Here is a 22,643-nt window from a genome sequence, read left to right on the forward strand (position 1 = left end):
ATTGACAGCTGAAAATATTAACATAAGTATTTTGTATGGTGTTTGCATATGTGTTGTTCTGTACCTCTTGCACTGTAGTCATCTTTTCGAGGTTATCAAGTACCGTGTCTCCTCAGTTATGTGGAAATCCACACGTATTCACTCTCACTCACACTGTTAGTTTGCGAAACAAAAAATACATATGTAAGTATTACTCTTGGCAATGAGAATAAATTCTCGATACATGTCTTGCTAAGAGCGAAAAAATAAGTAACTGGTGCTGTGTTTAAACCAAAACCATTTGAGCAACGTAAAGTTAGTGAAGGTTTCAACTAGTGCTACTGGTGGCCAAACAAGAAATGGGCTGAATGTAGTTTAACAAAGGTGCGCAGTAGAGGCAGTTTGGAAATGATTGTGACTGGTCATGGTATCTTTATTCAAACAAACCCAGTTACTCCCATCAGCCACCATGCCAAGTAGAGTATGGCAAAGTCAGGAAATATGGCATGAATTGTTCCAATGTTTACACATTTACTGGTTCAGATCCACTGAGTAAGCACCCTAGTGTCAAGAAATTTAACCACATAATGTTTGTAAACACTAATTGATGACCAACACTATACCAAAGTCATTTTGCATCCATTACATCAGTTTTTTCTCCATGAAAAATTTTTCATAAACTGTAAATTGCAGGAAAACTATAAATATGTTAATGCAAAATCAGTTACGAATTAGCGTTGTGGACATAGACAATTTGATGGAAGCAATAAAAAATGTCATAAATGGCGGGAAAATGTCAATTCCGGGGACATAAAAACAGGGTTATACAGTATTACATTTTGCTTGCCTCTGTGTTATTCCTCATGTGCCCCAGTATTTCACACATCTTATTTTTCTTTCTATTGCAAAATTTTCTATAGGTCCTTACATATGCAAGATCATTCCTATGTTCTTTCAGTTCTCTGCTACTACACACAAAGGCAGAGTTAGTCTTAAGTATATGCGTGCAACTTTTTCCTTCTTTTTTCTCGATTCTTAAGACAGCAGTAATTTTGAATTAAGATAACTTTCAATATATGCATTTTTCAGAAAAGACAAAAGTATTCTTAACAAATACTAGCATGAGTGCTGCAGTATGGCAGAGTTGTCATTTGTACTCAGGTGATTCATGTGAAAATGTGTCCAATGTCATTATGACCATACAGTGGGAATTAACATACTTTGACTACAGAATGGTAGTTGGAGCCAGACACATGGAAGACCATTTCAGAAATCAGGCATTACTTCTCACCACGGACAGTGCTGTGGCCAACTGCCTTCACTTAACGACAGACAGCAGTAGCATTTGCTAACAGACAAGAAGCACTGCGTGACATAACAACAGAAATCAATGTGAGATATATGACGAATGAATCCATTAGGACAATGCGGTGATTTGGCAGTAGTGCACTAAAGCAGCAGGTGACTTACACTACTGCCTTTGCTAACTGCACAACATTGCCTGCAACACATCTCTAGGGCTTGTGACAGTGTCGTTTGGACCCTAGTAACTGAAAGACAGTGGCCTTGTTGGTTGAGTCATTTCAGTTGGTTGGAGCTGATGGTAGTGTTGGTGTGTTGCGTAAACTCCACAAAGCCAACAAGGCACTATGGAAGCTAGTGATGGCTCCATAATGGTGTGGGCTGTGCTTTGCATGGAATGGATTGGCTCCTCTGGTCCAGCTGAACCAACTGAGACCAGTTGCATTCATTGATGGACTTCATATTCCCAAACAACAATGGAATGTTTATGGATGACAATGAGTCATGTCACCAGGCCACAATTGTTCACGATTGGTTTCAAAAACATTTTGGACAATTTGAGTAAATGATTTGGCCACCCAAATTGCCCATCATGAATCCCATTGAATATTTATGGGACACAATCGAGAGATCGCTTCATTGCCAAAATCTTGCACTGGCAACGCTTTCGCAATTACGGATGGCTATAGACGCAATATGGCTCCATACTACTGCAGGGGCCTTCCAAAGAGTTACAGAGTCAATGCTAAATTGAGGTGTTGCACTATGCCGGGCAAAAGGAGGTCCGACACTATAATAGGAGGTATCCCATGTCTTTGTCATGTCAATGTGTGCAGAGCTGTGTCCCTGCATATTCAGCCACACCACTCATGGCTGTGCTTTTGGGCCAGGTACAGCTGCTTTACTTCAGGAGGTTGTTTGCCAACAAAAGATATGCGGAACTGTTTACTGACAACACTCCTGCAGCTACCACTGTGTCTGGGGGTGCAAGCTGCACCAATACGTGGTGTGCAGGTCATGGTAAATAGTGTTGCAGTCACAGGTAGCTAATTGCGTCTCCACACATACATGTCCACATGACACTGCACCTATATTCCAATGGGGCAGGTAGTTAGGTCACCGCTCAGCCTTTTGATAAGTTCCCCTTCTGGGCCCCAGACAGACAATCAGTGGCCTGGGGTCAATGCTTCGGACCACAACGCCAGTTGCTGCTACCCATCAGACAGCGCTGTCTCATGCCTTCATCAGGATCATCAGATGCTGTACGTCTTGTCACTCGCTCCCGCTCGCTGTGTCTCAACAGCCTACGAGCTAACAGCCATGTTATATAGCGCCGTTGATCATAATCAGTACCCAAAGGGCTATCGCCACTTTCAGTGATAGTGGACTACGACACAGTGGGCACCCACTACATGTCATAAAGATGGATTTTCACTTGTTCTCAACTGTGGACTTCGTTCTCTAAATCTGTACTGAGTTTAGTCGATGGTTAATAAGCAGATAGATGTATCATGTGTATGCAGTCACTACCATTCTTAACACTTGATTGAGGATATAGCAGCAGTGACAAGGATAATGGTTTAGTGTTACAGTGCTCTTCCCTCATCCTCCATATATCACAGTGGCAACAAGTCTGATTCTCACACGTATGACTCATTGATGGTGTGGATTCTCAGAACAGAGGCTGCTCATGATTTACCCACTCCAGCGACTGCTCAAGGTTTGCTGGCTGCAGCACCAGCTCCTGGCCTCACTCATCACTGAGCCACTGTCCTCTTTGATGCCGAGCCTAATACTACTGTGTTGTATTGTGATTCATCCAGACAATGCAGCCATAGCCGGTCCTCTTTCCCAGGGTGACACTGCACGGGCAGAACATGGATGATGATGCTGTGTCTTCATGTGTCTTTCAGTGTTTCCTGGTGTGTCTTCATTCATTTTTGCTGGAGCTGGACTTCATTATTCTTAGTGTTCATATGTTTATCAAACAAATACATTTTCTCTTGTGTGTTCATTCATCTTGATAGAGCAGCATATTCATGCTGTTGTGTTGTGACAGGCTGTACCTAGATCTTCTGGATTCTGAATCTGTGTTCACTTGTGTGGTTGGCTTTATTTTGGTAAACGGGCATCTGAATTAGTGTTCCAGTTTTCTTAGTAGTTGCAAGTTCTTGGCAATGTTCTCTTTTCAGCATAGTTCAGGAACTCCATTCATGTGTTGTTCCAATGTGTATTCTCTTCCTTGACATTGATGGTCTGCATGATTTTCAGTGGTTCCTTGGTGTATTTCTCAGATTTCTGTGTATGTTCAAGTTCCAGTTCATTGCAAGATATTGTCATGCAAGACTGAATGTTTTCTGCTTACCATTCTGTTCAATCACCAGAGCCATTAGTGCATCATACCCTTCCATTCTTGAGCCAGGCAAATCCGGATCTGCTGCAGAGTAATGCTCTGCTCACGCAGGTTCTACAATCCTTCCCACTGAGTTCCAGGACCAGCGTTCAGATGGTGCATCCAGGAGTTTAGTGTGTGTCAAGCTAGGCCACATTCCACCAAGTTTGTTTGCAATGTTGTCACATTGTGAGGCACTCAGTTTAGATTACAGAGTTCTGTGACAGAAGTCCCTCTGGTATCAGCCTAACCCTTGCACACACAGCATTGGATGCTTATTCTCATTTCGGTAGCCGAGTGGTAGCTGGTCTCCTGTCCCCACCAGCCCTGTTGATGCCAACACCTTTTCTCCTGTCGGCCCTGCCGCACCCGGCCATCCAGTCACTGCCCGCCCAGCCGCGGCTGTCCCTCCAGTCACTGCCGGTCCAGCTGCAGCATGGCCCTCCAGTCACTGCCGGTCCAGCCACGGCATGGCCCTCCAGTCACTGTTGGCCCTGCTGCGGCATGGCCCTCCAGTCACTGCCAGCCCTGCTGCAGCTAACCCTCACAAAATCATTCCCAGCCCTCGCTGCAGCCTTCGCATCACCTCTCACCTCTTCCATACTCATTGCCAGCCTTGTAATGGCCAGCCCTCTTGATGCCATTGCCCCCATTACCACCTTTGCAGCTGTCCTGGTGTTGGCTGGCCATTTTCACTGGCACCATTGATCCCATTACGTGTTCTTCCAGGCCTTGGGTTGGGGTTCCTTGGATACTCTGCCACCATCTCTACTTACACCTGACCTTCCTGTTGCTGCTTGCAGCGGCCAGTTGACATTCCCCTATGTGGACCCAGTGTGCTTCTTTTGTCTGGATAACTTCCCCCGGATTGTCCTGTTGTTTTGTTCCAGTCTCTCTCGTGGCTGCTTGGTGTGTAGTGTAGTGTAATGTGATGTGTTAGTGTTAATCCTGGTATTGAGAGAACTTATTTGAGGTTCACACATACAAAATATGAAGTGAAAGACTGTTTCTTTTGTTTAATGTACTTTAGGAAATGTATTACGAAAAGTTTTTTCTAACTGTGATGGCGTGCTAGAGATTCTGTGACCATAGTGCTTCTTCTTGGAGGGAAAATCTTTTCATAATCTTATACAACAATTATGACTTATTCTAGTTTGGAGACTTAATAAGTAGGGATATGTTTATTGTTTAGCAACAATTTGTACTGATGGTGGCCACCGTTACAGCCTGCTTCATTTACAGTCAATTTTTCAGTACATAGTTTCAGATTAATGTTATCTCAATTTCAAGAAGTGTAACATTTCATGAAAATATAACAGGAAAAGCATTTTTACCTTCCAGAAGTTACTGATTTGAGTGTGTGTATTGAATATTGCCCTAGGATTTTCAGACATTAATTTCTTGATGTTTCCTGACAAGTCTGCAGGCTTTATGACCTGTTTTTATTTTGTGAAAATCTATGTTGCTGGTTGGGGCATCCGTGAGTCACTTTACTGTACTTGCACTACAACAGGCTCCAAAGATTCTGTGTGTGAAAGTAAATACAGTATCCAGTTACAGGTGGCTAACCAGTGAGATCTTCACAGACCAGTGCAGTGACTTCTGGAAATTCTCTGAAATTTTATGAGCTGAGCTCTTGGCATTACTGCTTACTTACATAAATAAGAACTAAATAATGGAAGAACTAAGAGAGATTCTTTGATGAATTTTGCACAGCGTACAAACCATACTTACGGGTGTATAAAACTCTAGAATTTTCCAAGTCTATTAAAAACTATGGTAAAAATTGAGATAATTAACTAAAAAATTTGAATTTTTCTAAACATGAAGTTTAAAATGTAACAGCTCATTCATTTTTTCTTAAATTAAATAAATTCTAGAGTTTCATACACCTGTAAATATGGTTTGTAAGTTGTGCAAAATTCATTGAAGAATCTCTCTTACTTATGAAGAAAAGTGTACCTATAACAACAAATGCAGCCAATAGTAAGTGAAAAAATGATGAAATTTCACATGGAAAAAAATTTTATTTTGTTATGTGTTTGAGCTTCCACTGCTGTGAGTGGGAATCCTGAATCCTTCCTGGTCATGCTGAGTAAGTTTTATGAATTTATTTGTAAAAGTATAGACAGTTGAAATTAAAATGTCCTGTGGTGCCTCTCCTGCTCCAAGTTGGCCTATTTGATGTTCTACCCCCCTTGAGGGGGCACGACTGTAGTATATGCAGGGGTGGCATCCTGCGTATTTGGCCACCATATTCACGGATGTTCTTTGTAGGTCATGTATGGCCCCTGCCTTACCTTAGGAGGTTGTTTGTCAACAGAAGATTCGGTGAGCTGTTTACCGCCAAGCTTGCTGTAGCCGCCACTGCATCTGGAGATGCAACCCGCACTGACAGCCCCCTCTCACTCCTGCACCGGGATTGTCAGTCGCAGGACGTCCATCAGTCACTCCCAAAGATGGGACCTGCATCTTGTCAGCCCAAGAGCTCATTGGCTTTATCTAGTAGGGAGAGGAATTGGTGCCACTATGCAAGGATATGAAGAACAGGACCAGCTATCTCTATCTAGAAAAAATGGTGTCACCTAAATGCAACTACAAATAACAGCAAGTGTTCCATAGTATTTGTGATTTGTTATAAACGTGTGTAACAAGCACACTAAGGAGATCTGCACAGGACTTGCAGATGACAAGTGATGAACAATTTATGTAACATGTAAAATATGCCTCTGTCTTAAAAGGTTACTGAAACTTCGTGTTGAAAATCAGTTATTTGGAAATAAAAAAGCGTGAAAACATCAATGAAATCTTTATTATACGTTTAAAAAGGAATAAAAATGTATATTTTAAATAATAGTCTTATGTAATGTGTTTTAGCTTTGGTTCAGATAGACCGGATGTGAATGTTTGCTTATCGAAATATCTTGTGCCTACTTCAGGTTTGAAATACATATACAATTTTGTGCTTGATTGCTGATTATAGAGGTCCAGTTTATCAATTTATCTCAAGAGAACAACTTCAAATTAAATTATCAGACAGAAGGATTTATACGGGTCATTAATAAAACTGAGTGTGTGCTAGAAAGTGAAGTAATGCTACCAAATTTTTTTATGTGAGAACTCATAAGGCTTTTTTAAATAAAACAAACATTATTAACATTCTACATCTTTATTCTACATGTCAAGATACTTTATTTTTCAACGTTATCACTCTAGTGTCAAAACACATTTCTGCTAATGAGAGACCAATTGGTTGATACTGTCACTGTACAATGTTTGATTTTGTTGACAGAGTCACAGCTTCTCTTCTACTTGTGCTGCTTCATTGCTATCAAACTAAAGTCTTCAAAGATGTTCTTTAAGTTTTGGAAACAGGTAAAATCAGTTCGGACTGTATGGAGGATGATCGATAACAGTGAACCCAAGGTGTCAGATTGTTACAGGTGTCGCAGCACTTGTATGAGGTCTGGCATTGTCATGCTGAAGAAGAGGGTGATCCATATATGGACAGACTCTTTGAATTCAAAACTCAATTACAGCACACTGTTCCTCGTGTACCAACGTAATTATGTTATACACTGCCTTGTCACATGCTACAATTTGGACCTGTCTAGTGGCTGGCTGTAAGTATGTAGACATGAAGAATAAAGATGTTAATAATGTTTGATTTATTTAAAAAGCTTTAAGAGTTTTCTAATAAAAAATTTTGAGACATTACTTTTTAGCATGCCCTCATGTGACCACTAGCTTTGCTATCAGTAATATAGTTCTTCTGCCATCCATTGCTTGTGCTGTGTTAAAAAGTTCTGTTATTGAAAACTTTGTTTGTATGTAAATGTTCACACATGTCTATAAGAACTATATGTGCTCAGGTAGTAGAGATGGTAAAAAGTACTAAAAACTTGAACTACTTTGATTGTTACAGGCTTATTACATCACTTCCTGAACATACACAACGACTGCTTGTTCTTCTTTTTGGAACATTTCGTGTCATTGCAACTAATGCAGAGCGTGCTCGCACTGGCATGACGTCAGAAGCACTTGGCGTTTCTGTTGCCCCTAGCTTCTTTCAAAGTTGTGTTAGTGATGGAAAAACAGCAAAAATGGAAGATGTTATGAGGTTCAAGGTGTGTAACTATTAACGTGTAACTTCCTTCAATTCTTTGTAGGGTTTGTTAAAAAAAAAAAAAATCCATGTCAGCCATCAGTAGCTTTATTGGTAGCACAGCACCTATATGATATGCTTAATTTTCAACAGTCATGTAACATTATTGCCATTGCATATGTAAATATGGCATGTTGTGTGGATATGTTGTTCATTTATTCCCCTTACATAGGTCACATTCTGCCACGATTTACAGCCCATACAAAAGTTGCTAAAAGTGTATAATAAACATTGTCAGTTGTAGGGAAAAAGTAAGTTAAACAATAGCTGGAATAATTTTGTGGTTTCTGAAATAGAACGGAATACAAAGTTTCAGATAGGAAACAGAAAATATGAAATAAACAGGAAAGAAACAGATCACCTGTTATGTAAACAATAATTATAAAACCATTTCAAAAACAAAATGTATCCCTTATTGTTAACAAAGCCAAACCTGAGCCTTATAATAACTCAGTTACAGCATAATTTTTGACTTCGCCGATCATAGCTCATGGCATAGTGAATGAGACAGATTTGTGTCAGGAGAATTGAGTAACATGATGCTGATAGCTTCCTAAAGAAAGAAAAAGACTGCTGATAGATTCAATATAGTACAGAGAAAATCAGTGGAAGGCATTTCTGGAGATTAAAGATTACTGTAGATAAAGGTTACATTACAGTGTGTACAAATATGTACTCAAAAAGTGGCGGGTGAATATTGGTTTTTGGACTTGAACAAATGTCTTCCTGTTTATAGTTTTCCCATGATTGGCGTGTTCAAATTTCTACAAAGCGTGTAGTCTTGTATTATAGTGACAGCTCATGCAATTCTTAGTTTCCTCTTATTAGACAACTGTCTCCGTACATATATGCTAAATGATGACCCTAGCGGTATTCTTCCCATGGTATTGTGCCCTCCTGTAATTGTTTCCAGCATACAAAGAAAGAAAATGTAGGTTGTGCTCTTCCTTTTTATTTTGAAGTCCCTTCAATACAAATTGTTTTTACTAGATGAATGACTTTCAGACTTATTCATTGTTTTGTTGTTTGAGAAATATATTTCTTTGCTTTCTATTCTGTCACAGTAGCAATTCCTTCATAGACTGTCCTTACAACTGTCAATGTGACTCGTATTCTCTGTTTTCTTTTTCCGGTTTCACAATGCAAGAACAGTTCCTACAGGGGAATATTGCAATTTATAATCCTAACATTATGTTTTGTTCAATAGCACAACTTTTATAGGTCATGTATTAATTTAAGGACAGTAAATTTGAGATTACATTTAAAAACAATTTTTTAAGTGAACAGCATTGAGGAAGTATAACAACAAAAACAATCAATTTTTGACAAAATAAATTAATTGGGGGTACCTCACTCCCCGGGGCGGCCTCAGATGATTGAATTAACTCTCCCTCTTCTACCTCCAACCTCCCTTCCGAAACTGCCACCCTCCTAGGAACTAACTTTCTCTCTCTCTCTCTCTCTCTCTCTCTCTCTCTCTCTCTCTCTCTCTCTCAGTTCCTACCACCAGGCTCCCTCCCTTTCTACTTCCCTGCCTATGAGCTTATTCCTAACTCCCTGTCTATGTGCCTACCTCCATCTCTATGCACTTTCTTCTTGTCTCTGTCAGGTAATGGCACTCTTCAACTTTTGAACAAGTTCTTCCTCTGTCTTTTACTCTTTCCATCCTTTCCTTTCCCCATTCCCCTCTCTCCCTCCTGATGTCTGATCGGTGAATTATTGCCCTCGTTGGGCACTGAAATGACAGCACGCAGTGGGACTATTCAGTTAATTAACATGCCAGGAGAAAACAAAGAATCACAGATAATATCATGTCAAGCTACTCCAAAAACAAAGTTCCCGCGCCACTAACTGCTTGCCTCACCAATCATCTCCCTTCCACTATCCCAGTTCTCTCTCTCTCTCTCTCTCTCTCTCTCTCTCTCTCTCTCTCTCCCTCCCTCTCACACACACACACACACACACACACACACACACACACAGTTACTTTTATGTATGTGCCACCCACCAAACAGCTGTAGGCAGTTGGTTCCTTTTCCTCATGTATGTTTATTGTTTTTACACTGGAATTGCTGTTATTTCAAAACTGTTAAACAATTTTCTACCACTTGATTGGCATTGCAGTAGCTTAATTTCAAGAAAAAATAAGGTAAATTAACCTAATTAGATGACTAAAATGAAGTTAGTATAAAATATTATAAATAATTGCTTGCAGTACTGATGATAATTAACTGCTTGTGAAGTATTCACTAGATATTCTTCTTGAGAGGGGTATAATGCTAAACGCAACATGGAATATTAAAGTATCTTTCATATTTATTTTACAGTTATTAAGAATGTAATGTGTAAGAAGTGGCAAAAATATATTTTGTTTCTTTTATATTGGCTATTAAAATTTTAACTTTAAGTTTTGAGAGAGGAGACTAGTAAATAAATATTATTTACATTGCAATGTATCTTACTGTTGGGATAAGTGAAGTGAGCTAGTAACAAAGTTCTGGCTTTTAGTCTTTAGCTATATATACTTTTGAATTAATCTTTTCCATTTGCTACATATTACTATTGGTTCTTGAAGAAACATGCATTGTGTTCCCTGCTGATTGCAGGAACATATAAAGTATTATTTCTTTACATTGCGACTCTGTGAATGGGGAAAGTAGAGAAATCTTTGTCATTTCACCTTATGGTGTAAACAGCAAGTGATATGTGTATAAAACTTAATCTCATAAGCCGTGAGAGTGGACAAAGGTAGGCTTTAGAAGAAACTTGTTACACATTTAGTAAACCTCTTTTCTTTATTTCTGATGTGTGCTTGTGGCATTGTGTTGGTCCAGTGTGAGTGAGCAGAAGAAATATTTTTATTTAAACTACTCTTATCCCCCCCCCCCCCCCCCCCAAGTATCCCTCATGTTAATTAGCAATGTTCAGTTAATCTTTGACTTAGAGGTTCCAAAACTATAGTGACCAGCAGTTATTTTATAGTAAACAAGGAAAGAGTATTGAAAAATGCATGATAATCGTATAAAGACTGGACAGGAAGTATCAGTGGAACACTATGGACAAAATTAAGATATTGAGGAAGTTAGGATAAAGCTCTTGAGTTTTAATAGCATATTCAGAAATTTTCATGGAAATAAACTTACGAAGACTAGGAATGAAACTAAGCATATTCAGTGGACTACAGTTATTATCTAAAGTTTGAAACATTTAAGAACATCGAAAACCCAGCCAAAAACAAATTCAGGGAAAATGAATAAGAAGACCTAAAGTGTAAATGAAACACAACAGTTGTAATGTGTGTTTAAAGGTAAGTGAAGGAGATAATTGTGAGCACAGTGGTTTAATGTGGAGGATATCCACTAACTATTGCCACAAACTTTGTTGCAAAGGGGTTTAGCTGGCGTACTGTGTGTCGCCAATTTAAACTAGACCACCTGTAATTATTTGTTATTTAGAATCTATAATTTCTGGAAGGTGATTGAAATATCTTATGTTTGTAATGTTTGTGTAGTCTGGAAAATGCAATGTTTGTATAAATAGCAACATCCTGGTATATTCAGTGTTTGTATAAATAGCTGCACTATCCATCCAGGAGATCAGTTTTGGTCTGACCGTACATTGATGTTGGTAATAAATGTGTTTTCAGTACTAAGTGCTGAAATTCAGTGACAATCCTGCATGCGCGCGCACACACACACACACACACACACACACACACACACACACACACACACACATTGCAGAGAAAATACCAATACCAAAACACCATCATCATCAGGTGGACTGAGATATTTTTAAATTTAGGAATTTACATGTGATACACATGTCATCTAATCAGCAGACAGTGATAATGCTAAGAAGTTTTCACGATGTTTTTCACTGGTGAAGAAATACCATTATTTACAGCACTGAAAGTTATGTACATTTCTACAGCTATATGAAAGTGGAAATCACTGCGTATCTGCATTAATACACTTTCTATATGCTGCTGTAGCACACCACGTGTGTTTGGCACAGTCGTACTCTTCAGTCTGAAGATGGTTATGCAGCTCTGCACATCAGTCTGTCATGTGCCAGCCTCCTCAACTCTGAATAACTACAGCAACCTACATCCATTTCAACCTGTGCACTTTATTCATACCTTGGTCCTGCCTCTACAATTTACCTCCCCCCCCCCCTCCCCCCCCTCCAAAACTTCCCTCCTATACCAAATTTGAAATTCCTGAATCCCTCAGGATGTGTCCTATCACCCGATCCCTTCTCTCTTCTTTTAGTCAAGGCTATAAATTTCTTTTCTCACCAGTTCAACTCATTACCTCCTCATTAGTTATCCAATCTAGTGAGCAAATCTTCAGCTTTCTTCCTAAGTCCATTTCAAAACTTTCTGTCTGCTTGTTGACTGAACTGCTTATCGTCCACAGTTCACTTCCACACAAGGCTACACTCCAGACTGGTGGGTTCTGAAAATACTTCCAAACAGTTAATTTATATTAGACATTAACAAATTTTTCTTTTTCAGAACTGTTTTCCTTTCTATGTCCTCTCTGATTGAGGCAGCCTCGGGTATCTTGCTGTTCAAATAGCAGAACTGATTTACTGCTTCATGTCTCTTTTCCTAATCTAATTCCCTCAGCGTCACTTGATTTAATCCAACTGTATTCTGCTACCCTTGTTGTACTTTCGTTGATGCTCATCTCATAATATCTTTTTCAAGATACTATCCATCCCATTCAACTTCTCTTTCAAGTCATTAGCTGTCTCTGATAGAATTACAATGTCATAGGCAAACCTCAGAGGTTTTATTTCTTCTCATTGAACTTTAATTCCTTCTTCAGATTTTTCTTTGCCCTTGTGAGGCAAACTGCTGAGCTACTTGATTGAGAAGTAGTGGCTCTGGTCTCGTAAACTGACATACAGATGGGAGAGTGGTGTGTTGAACACATACCCCTCCATATCTGCATCCAGTGACGCCTGTGGCTGGGGAAGACACGGCAGCCGGTTGGTACCATTGAGCCTTCCTGTCCAGACAGAGTTTAGTTTAGTTTATACTTTATTGCTACCGCGATGTACCGCTTGAATAACATTGGAGATGGACTGCAACCACTGCTCACCCTTCACATCCTTCAACTTTTATAACTCCAGTCTGATATCTGTGCAAACTGTATGTAAACTTTCACTTCCTGAATTTTATCCCTGCTGTGTTCAGAATTTCAAAGACTCTATTCTAGTCAACATTGTTAAGAGCTTTATATTTCTTCCTCCTATCCCTTCTTTACTCAGTACTGCTTTATCATCGGAGCTCTTGATATAAATACAGTTGCTTCCCTTTCCTCCAAATCTCTGTTTAATCTTTGTGTAGGTGTTTCTGCTAGTTATATCTACTTCTGCTGCCTATCCCAACCACATTCTTCCCTTTGCTTCAGAGATATGAACTTCATCAGTATGGGTATAAAATTCCCACAAGAGGAGGACACCTCTAAACCAGTTCTTGGAATTTCCATTTCCCTTAAACACATTGTCACTCCTGGAGGACCAGTCACCAAGGGCAAGAGGGCAACATGAGTAGCGGACAAGGACACTGGCATATATAATGCTTCCTAGGCACATTAGCATCCACCAAGAGGATGCTCTCTCCACCAGCTACCATTTGGAATTAGTATGGGTAGAGGCAGTTTACCCTCAGCACAAATGTAAGAAAGAGTTGGTGCCTGGGATTGCTACTGACAGCTGGAGAGCCCATTGTAGGTCCACCGGCCAATCACCACCTGCTTCAAGCTGGGCATCCACCAGACAATTGGTTACTGGCCCAGCTTGGTGCTGATCATTCTGTCCGGGTGTAAAGAACACTAACTTTACTAGAGGCCTTTGATATAATGTTGGCACCTGTTCAAACAAAAAAAAGTAGTATACACCTACCTCTCAATGTTTTGGAGTGTGGTATAGCCAGATTATGAAGAAGGCTTCCCAGACACCTTTGGGAACTTGGAAGATCTGTGCAAACCAGCTATCATTGACTTGGAATTAGCTGGGCTTAATATTACTATTACAGCCTTGTAGGAAATCGAGCTAACAGATGAGGGTTCAACTCATGAGGATAATTGCAACATTTTTATGAAATGAAAAAGATGTTGTCTGTCCTAAAAGAGACGGAATTGGCTTTGCCGTTTGCAACAATCTATTGCGCACCACTGAATGCTCCACTGGGATCTCGGAAAGCTTTATGACTTTGCTTTTGTCAGTTAGCAGCAGACCAATGACACTGATAGCTTTATACACATCAAGACTGACTTCGACTGTGGACTTAAAGGATCAGTTTTACAAATATCTCAGTGAATTGGTGCAGGGAGTGCATGCTGGGAATAGTCTATTTATTCTAGATGACTCCAGTGCCCATATCGGACATCATTCTGTGTTTGATCAAACTGCCTAGGCATACATGAAGTGGGCAAGATGAATGAGATTGATTTACAGCTGCATGAATTTTATGCCAAGTGCCAACTGTACATCTCTAACATGCTTGAAGACCGGATGCACCACTCCAAACACATGCCTCAATTAGCTCTTATTTTAACTAAGAGGAAAGACCTCACCCATTTTTACCATTTGTGCTCTTTCCACAGTATCAGTTTTGACACAGTTCATATGCTAGTAGTGACAAAAGTGTGCTTTGTCCCTCAAAAAATTGCCCTACTGAAACATATAGCAGAACCAAGATCAGTCTTTACAACAACTGAAGAATCTGTGACCTGGCAAATATTTTGGGATAATCCAAAAGGAAGTTGATTTATGGAGCATAAATGCACCCATTGCTGAAGACTGGCAGAAGATCAAGGCACTTCTTACTGTTATGGTCACCACTACTTTTTTTTTTCCATGGAGGCCTAATCCTAGGATTTTTTCCCCAAGAATAATGCTATCTTGAAACCCCTCTGTGATTCTAAGCCTCAGGCAACCGTCAGCGTGTACTCAAATTTCTGCAGTGCTTGCCATTGGAATCTAAGCAAAGCCATCAGAGCATCATCTGTAACTACGCTGACGTGTACTGGGATAAACTTTACATATGTTTAAGGGAGTGTGCCAGTACTAGGAACGTCAGTGGAGTGTATTTAGGTATTAAAAAGGTTATTGGGCCCAACCCCTAAGGAAACTGCCCCACTTGAGGAGACTGATACAACAGTCATCACAGATTGGAATCAACAATTGCAACAGTGATTGGAACATTACTGCAGCCTCTACTCACTGCTGGTCAACAATAGAGGAATTTTCCCAGTTGCTATCTCTCTACACTGGACACTGTGATTACTAAGGAATAGCTTCAGAGAGCTGTTGAGTTAAATGGGAGAAATTTCCTGCTAAAGACATTATCCTCACAAATGAGCCAAATTGGCACCACCTCTCCCAGTGCTCTACGATCTTCTATTACTGCAGGTAAATACATATGTGGTGATTGCAATTGCTACTGCCAAATTTCGTTACTGAGTATTATCAGAAAAGTGTTTGTGTGTGTGATGCTGGACAGACTGGGGAAGTTTGCTGAGAATGTGTATCCCGAGTCTTAAGGTGGGTTTTGACTTATGCGATCTATTATTCATCTGATTTTCACACTCAGACAAATTCAGGAAAAATAAACAGAAGACATCATTGTTCATTGCTTTCATCCATCTAAATAAGGCATTTGAGACATATGGTATGGAGAGACTGTATACTTTACTAGTGAAGGTAGGGTAGCGTCTAAAAGTCCTGAAGGTGATATCTTTCCACATTGATACAGAGGGCACTGTGATATTTGGAGGAAACACATCGTATACTTGTGTTGTGCAAAGGGGATTTCATCAAGGCTGTGTACTAGTCACTGTTTTGTGTGGGATATTCCTCTCATTACTTCTCAAAGTTGCTTCAGGAAAACAAACCTGGGCATCTATCTACTTACTAGGGCTGAAGTTTACATCTCACTACTCAGATCCAAGGCATATTGTGAGGACTTACTTGTGAGAAACATTGTATTTGTTGACCATGCAGCATCCGTAACACATACTCAAGACAATCTACAATGGCTTAATGGACAAATTTGCTGCTGTATGCAAGCTTTTTCTCTCTATCCATGAATGAAAAGAAGACTGTGTCCTTGGCACAAGTACATTTGGATAAGCCTGTGATAAGAATTAATGGCTCCTTTATGAATGTAGTCAATAAATTCTGCTACCTTAACCCACTAGTGTCAGAAGATCTCTCTCTGGACAACAAAATATAAACATGAGTACAGGTAAAGCAGTGAATACTTTTGGGAAGCTCCACACAAGAGTATGGGACAACAAACAAGGTAACTACAAAAATACTCGTCTGACAAGTATCTGTTCTGAGCACCCTTTTCTATGGTGCTGAGACCTGGTCATCATGTTTAAACAAGAATGTAAGCTCAACACCTTTGATCTGCAGAGATTAAGAAATATTCTAGGCATAACAAGGAGGGACCATGTGACAAATGAGATGGCCCTGAACACTGTGGAGCTACTGAGTATCACCACCACTCTCAAAGAAGGTTACTGTGGTGTCTAGGACACTTGCCTCATATGGATCACTCCCAACTCCCCTGTCACACACTTCTATGTGAGGTAGTATGTGTCAAGAGACTGCCTGGAAGATCTGCATTGTGCTGTAACTGTTGCATCAGGGATGATAGGAACATATGTAATATTAACTGTGTCTGATGGTAGGAGCTCACTGAAGACTGCAGCAGATGGAAGAAACTTGTTAAGGATGACAACAAGTTCCACAAAGTCACTAGGCTCAGCAAATTAGCTGTGAAATGAGCATTTAGACAAGGGCCTGTGACAGACCCCTCCTCTGGGGTGGTATGCACTTGCCCCACCTCTCAGATTGATCCCTTGAGTCACCAATAAAAGTGTATGCATGATTCTACCTGAATCTTAATTAGGAAGTATAGGCCATTGACTGACAGCCTTTCATTTGTCCTCTACCATTGGAATGCAAAGATGTGTCGCAAAACATTCTAAATATTTGTGAGTCTTCAAAGGTACTGAGGTACATTAATGCTATGTGTACATACATAATAGTATATCTTTTGAGAGTAATTATTTTAATTTTAAAGCATAATGCAACTATGATGAAAATTACTAACATAGTTCTACAGATTTTGGTAGGTTTATGTTATTAATCATATCTTAAGATAATTACAAATATTAATTCTCTAAGAATTACAAATAGACTTGTGCTACACGTACACAAATGTTGACACTGTTTACTGATAGCATTTTAGTCTGAGTAATTTGTGAAGTAGTTGACTGAATTAGATTAACTTTTTTGTCCAAATTGCTAGTTGTGTATGAATTAGATAAAAATTACTTAGTGATTCACCTGATAATGACGACATGACCAATGAAATGCATAGTCATGTTTAAAATAAGAATAAATACAGCAGTAAATCTATATTTATATTATTAAAAATGTAAATAGCAGATGGTATAGTGCAAATGAGGTAGACTTTTTATCTAAAAGCCTCTGAACTCCCATTGCAATTAATTCCAGTGATGCAAGCCATAGAACTAATAACAAATAAGACACCTCTTTGCTGTTATGAAGAGTTTAATGTTTTGGAAAGGGTTTTCGCTATTTTATGAAGTGTCAAAGATGGAATTATTTTGATTCATGATGATGATGATGATGATGATGACAGCCACAAAAGACTTCGCAGCCATGACAGTTAATTGACTGTTGAACATATTAGCCTGACATGCAACAGACACCACACAACAGACACTCTAGTACTGATAGCTAAAAAATGCCCAGCAGTGTACTTCTAACTGTGCTTGCACACTTCTCTACACTTCCCCTATGTGCTGAGTAGTAGACTGTCAAAATTCATATTGTTACCCTAGTTTACTCTAATTCTTCCAAAATATATGTAATAGGATGTAGGTCCCTTTTTGATATTGCGTTCTTCAATCAGTTATTGCTTTGGCAGTGAAGGAAAATAGACATGCTTAATTGATATTGATAAGTATATGATGATCATTCCAGTGCAGTATAGTGATTGTTGGTAGCTTATGAGGTAAGTTACATTAACTTGTGACTGCCTGTAGACACGATGTCCTTGTGACAGAAATAAATGATGATCAGATGTGTGTGCCAGGTTTTACACTCTGCAGCCAAATCAGTGTTAATGAACAAAATACACTACAGAGATAAGATTTCTTTTGTGGTGTGACATCAGAAAAAATTTGTCAGTTAATATTTGTAGATACCCTTTTTTATTTGTGTTTTCTTTATACCATTTTGATTCTTATCGATGTAATCTAATACTTCATAAGATCTTGATTCATCTATGGTATCTTCTGCTGCACTTGGCATTGCTGATCTGTATTGGTTCACAGCGCTTTGTCACCCCATTGTTAAATACTTGACTACAGTTGTTTTTCATGTGCGTATTTCCTTATGTAATTGCATTATTCATTCCTCCAAATATATTTTAATGTGTTCATTGTTGCAGAATATTATTTTAAATAAGTAAAGTAAAATCACATCTCATGCTTGAAGTTATATTGTCAGACATTATGTGTTGACATTAAAAAATAAAGTAGTTCGTATAAGTGCAGTGTATTGTTTTATTTTGCCCTTCATGCTTCAGTTAGGAACAGGAAGATTCTCTGTTCCAAGACCTAAAAAGGAACTTTTAAATTTAACCATAATTTCCTCTTATTCTTGGCTTGTCCTCAGCCCTGTCTTAACTTTTTTTGCGTCTTTGATGTACACATAAAGGGCACTGATTTTACAATACAAAGCCTCTACAAGAATCAAAATCAAAATATTTCTGAACCTCAGCCAACATTTGATCAAATCATTTTGTCACAGTTGTGAGACGTCTTTACCTTGCAGTTTAATGGATATGAATTGTGAGGATTGTCCCTTGAGATGTATGTTAAGTTTCATGAAACATTTTATATGATATAGCTGACTCCCACTTATGTTGCAATCCGCTTTTGACTGTATCAGGAATGGAACAAGAAAATGCTATGGGAAATTGTTTAAATGTCTTCAGTCCATATGCAAAACCACAAACCTTAGTCGACACTTGATATAGCTGTAGCAGTCAATAAGTTGTTCAGTGTGTGTGTGTGTGTGTGTGTGTGTGTGTGTGTGTAATCACATAAATGTACCTTTGGTGTACCTTTAATCAGTCAGTCAGTTGCAGGTAATTTTTTTTTTTTTATATATTTGCCATTATTGTATGTTGCATGCACACTTGTGTGTGGAGGATGGCGTATGCATGAGAATGAGAGAGAGAGAGAGAGAGAGAGAGAGAGAGAGAGAAAGGGGGGGGGAGATTAAAGATCATGTCCCACCAGTGCACTCCTCCCCTCTCACCACCTCAGCAGGCCACATCCAGGTGTGATGGGCCTATGATTGGCAGCAGGAGGGAGGGAAGGAATTGCAGAAGACCATGCCCTGCAAAAGACAGTCAGTCATGAGGACTGCCTGAAGATGGAAACCAGTCATTTTGCTGAAATATCACATAGTTTGCACAGTGCCAACCTGCTGAATACAGAAGAACATTTCAAAATGCCTTACTGACTGTACCATCAAAGCAAGATGCTTGATTAATCCTCACAACTGCACCTCCTTCAGCACCTCTATTCTACTTCCGAAGCTTTACAGATGTCCTTCAACATAAATTACAAGACTAGCAGTCCTGTAAGAAAGGATATTGTGCAGGTATGGGTAGCTGCAGCATAGGGCTTGTGTCCAGAATGAATTTTTACTCTGCACTGGAGTGTGCACTGATTTGAAACTTCCTGGCATGGCCCTGCAAGGTGCACAGAAGACACCCTGTGAAGTTTGGAAAGTAAAGGAGAGAGGTACTGGTGGAAGCAGAACCGTGAGGATGGGTTATGAGGCATGCCTGGATAGCTCAGTCAGTAGAGCATTTGTCTGTGAAAAGCCAAGGTTCCAATTTTGAGTCCTACTCCCACACACAGCTGTAATCTGCTAGGAAGTTCATTCTCACTATAACAAAATTTTTCACTAACTGTGTGATGTTATACAATACACTTATAAAAAAGTGTTAATTTTTGAGAAGTCTGTTTTAACTGTGTTAAGTTTATCAAATTGTTCTTCAATAGAAGTCTGCGCATACTGTGCACAAACTGCAACTGCATAACATTATTTCATTATATTGTTCGATATAAGTTCCAGGCACTTGAGACATGCTATGTCAATATTAATAAAGTTTACTCAAGTGATGTGAGATGTGAATAAAGATAGATTATATCTAAAAACAAAGATGATGTGACTTACCAAATGAAAGCGCTGGCAGGTCGATAGACACACGAACAAACACAAACATACACACAAAATTCAAGCTTTCGCAACAAACTGTTGCCTCATCAGACACCGTCTGTATATGTGTGGATGGATATGTGTGTGTGTGCAAGTGTATACCCGTCCTTTTTTCCCCCTAAGGTAAGTCTTTCCGCTCCCGGGATTGGAATGACTCCTTACCCTCTCCCTTAAAACCCACATCCTTTCGTCTTTCCCTCTCCTTCCCTCTTTCCTGATGAGGCAACAGTTTGTTGCGAAAGCTTGAATTTTGTGTGTATGTTTGTGTTTGTTTGTGTGTCTATCGACCTGCCAGCGCTTTCGTTTGGTAAGTCACATCATCTTTGTTTTTAGATATATTTTTCCCAGGTGGAATGTTTCCCTCTATTATATTATAGACAGATTATTGTTGATGATTACTGCTGGACAAGTTAACAGCCGGCCGGTGTGGCCAAGCGGTTCTAGGAGCTTCAGTCTGGAACCGCGTGACCGCTATGGTCGCAGGTTCAAATTCTGCATGGATGTGTGTGATGTCCTTAGGTTAGTTAGGTTTAAGTAGTTCTAAGTTCTAGGGGACTGATGACCTTCTAAGTTCTAGGGGACTGATGACCTCAGATGTGAAGTCCCTTAGTGCTCAGAGCCATTTGAACCAAGTTAACAAACAATTTCTGTTACCATACCTATTTCCCTATGCATTCATAATTGCTGCACACTTCAGCATAATCACTCCACACTGGTGGAGTATGAAATTGAATTGAAATGGTTTATGGCCCAAAAAATTTTCTCTGATAAAAACTGTCGCAGATAGGCACAGCAGAAAAACTGTCACAGATATAGCTTTTGGCCATTAGGGCCTTCATCAACAATAGGCACACACACACACACACACACACACACACACACACACACACACACACACACACACACACACACACAACTGCAGTCTTACATCCCAAAAGTCCCACAGTCAGCCACAAAGGAGCATTCCCCTCATAACTCTGTACCACTCAGGACTACTACTTCTTGGTTGGCTCTACAGTCCTTGAAGAACCTTGACCTCCTGTGTCACCTGCCTCCATTTTTCTCTGTCCATCACCTTCCTTCTCCAGTTTCTTATTCCCATTGCCTTTAGATCTTCATCCATATCGTCCAGCCACATTTTCCTGGGTCTACCTCTTCTCCTTCTCCCGTCAGGTTTTCCCATGAAAACTTTCTTGAGACTCCAAGTTTCTAGCATTCTCTGTGCATGTCCTGCCCATCTTATTCTTCCCTGCTTAATTTTAACGGCAGTATCCATCTGTCCAAAAAGTGTTTGTAGTTCTACATTTGTCCTTGCTCTCCAGCCGTCTTCCTCTCTCACTGCTCCAAAAATCCTTCTCAGTATCTTTCTTTCTTATCTCAATAATCGGTTCTCCTCCTTTAATGTCAATACCCAGCCTTCTGATCCATATATTACTATAGGTCTTAATGCGGTCACGTTTATTTTGATTTTTGTATTCCTGCTAACATTCCTGGAATAAAATACATTCTGCAAGGCAAAATAGCAACGATTTCCACTTGCTATTCTTTCTTGAATTTCTACTGCTACTTTATTGTCCTCTGTTACTACAGAACCTAAATATTTAAATATTTTCACTCTTTCTCATTCTTTCCCATTCTTTACTATTGAATTCTTTTGTCCGTTTATATTGGGCTCCCCCATCACCATATACTTTGTTTTGTCTATGTTTACTTCTATACCTACTTCTCTTGCTGCTTCCTCTACTGCATCATAGTTCCCCTTCGGTGCCCTTACATTCCTTGCCATTAATACTATGTCATCTGCATATGCTACCACTTGAACTTGCTGATTAAGTATTGTTCCTCCTGGTTTTATCGTCATTTGCCACATCACCTTTTCTAAAACTAATTTAAATAGCATTGTAGAGGCCACATCTCCCTGTCGTAGCCCCCGCCGTACTTGGAATTCACCACATAGCTCTTGCTCTATTCTTACTTTACACACTGTTGCTTTCATTGTCATTTTTGTTAAATTGACCAGTTTTAGTGGGATTCTAAATTCTTTCATGATCTGTATAATTTTCTTCCTGTGTAGGCTGTTGTACGCTTGCCTAAAATCAATGTACAACTGATGTAGTTGCTTTTCATACTCGTAAAACTTCTCTAGCACTTGTCTTAATAAAAATATCTGATCCATCGTGGATCTGTTCCTCCTAAATCGAGCCTTATAGTCCCCCAATATCCCTTCTATCATCCCTTGAAGTCTGGAGGTTAAAATTTTACTAAATATCTTACATGTTACGTCCAAGAGAGTGATTCCATGATACTTGCTACATTCTGACTTGTTGCCATTTTTTATGTAATGGGCAGATAATTCCCATGTTCCAATCCTTAGGCATTACCTACTTTATCCATATTTCCTTTATCAATTCATGGACTGCCTCCTCAATTTTCTTTCCCCCATATTTTAAA

General features: G+C 39.5%; 1 protein-coding gene across 2 annotated transcripts in view; it reads left to right on the plus strand.

Moving 5' to 3' along the window:
• Positions 1–22,643, plus strand: part of LOC124605105 — a 190,263-nt gene that overhangs the window by 24,378 nt on the left and 143,242 nt on the right. For both annotated transcript variants that reach the window (XM_047136555.1, XM_047136556.1), the window contains exon 5: positions 7,599–7,800. In XM_047136555.1, coding sequence (XP_046992511.1) covers positions 7,599–7,800 — 202 coding nt within the window. The remainder of the gene's footprint in view (positions 1–7,598; positions 7,801–22,643) is intronic.

Source organism: Schistocerca americana, chromosome 3, assembly GCF_021461395.2.
Source record: "Schistocerca americana isolate TAMUIC-IGC-003095 chromosome 3, iqSchAmer2.1, whole genome shotgun sequence".
NCBI classification, from domain to species: domain Eukaryota; kingdom Metazoa; phylum Arthropoda; class Insecta; order Orthoptera; family Acrididae; genus Schistocerca; species Schistocerca americana.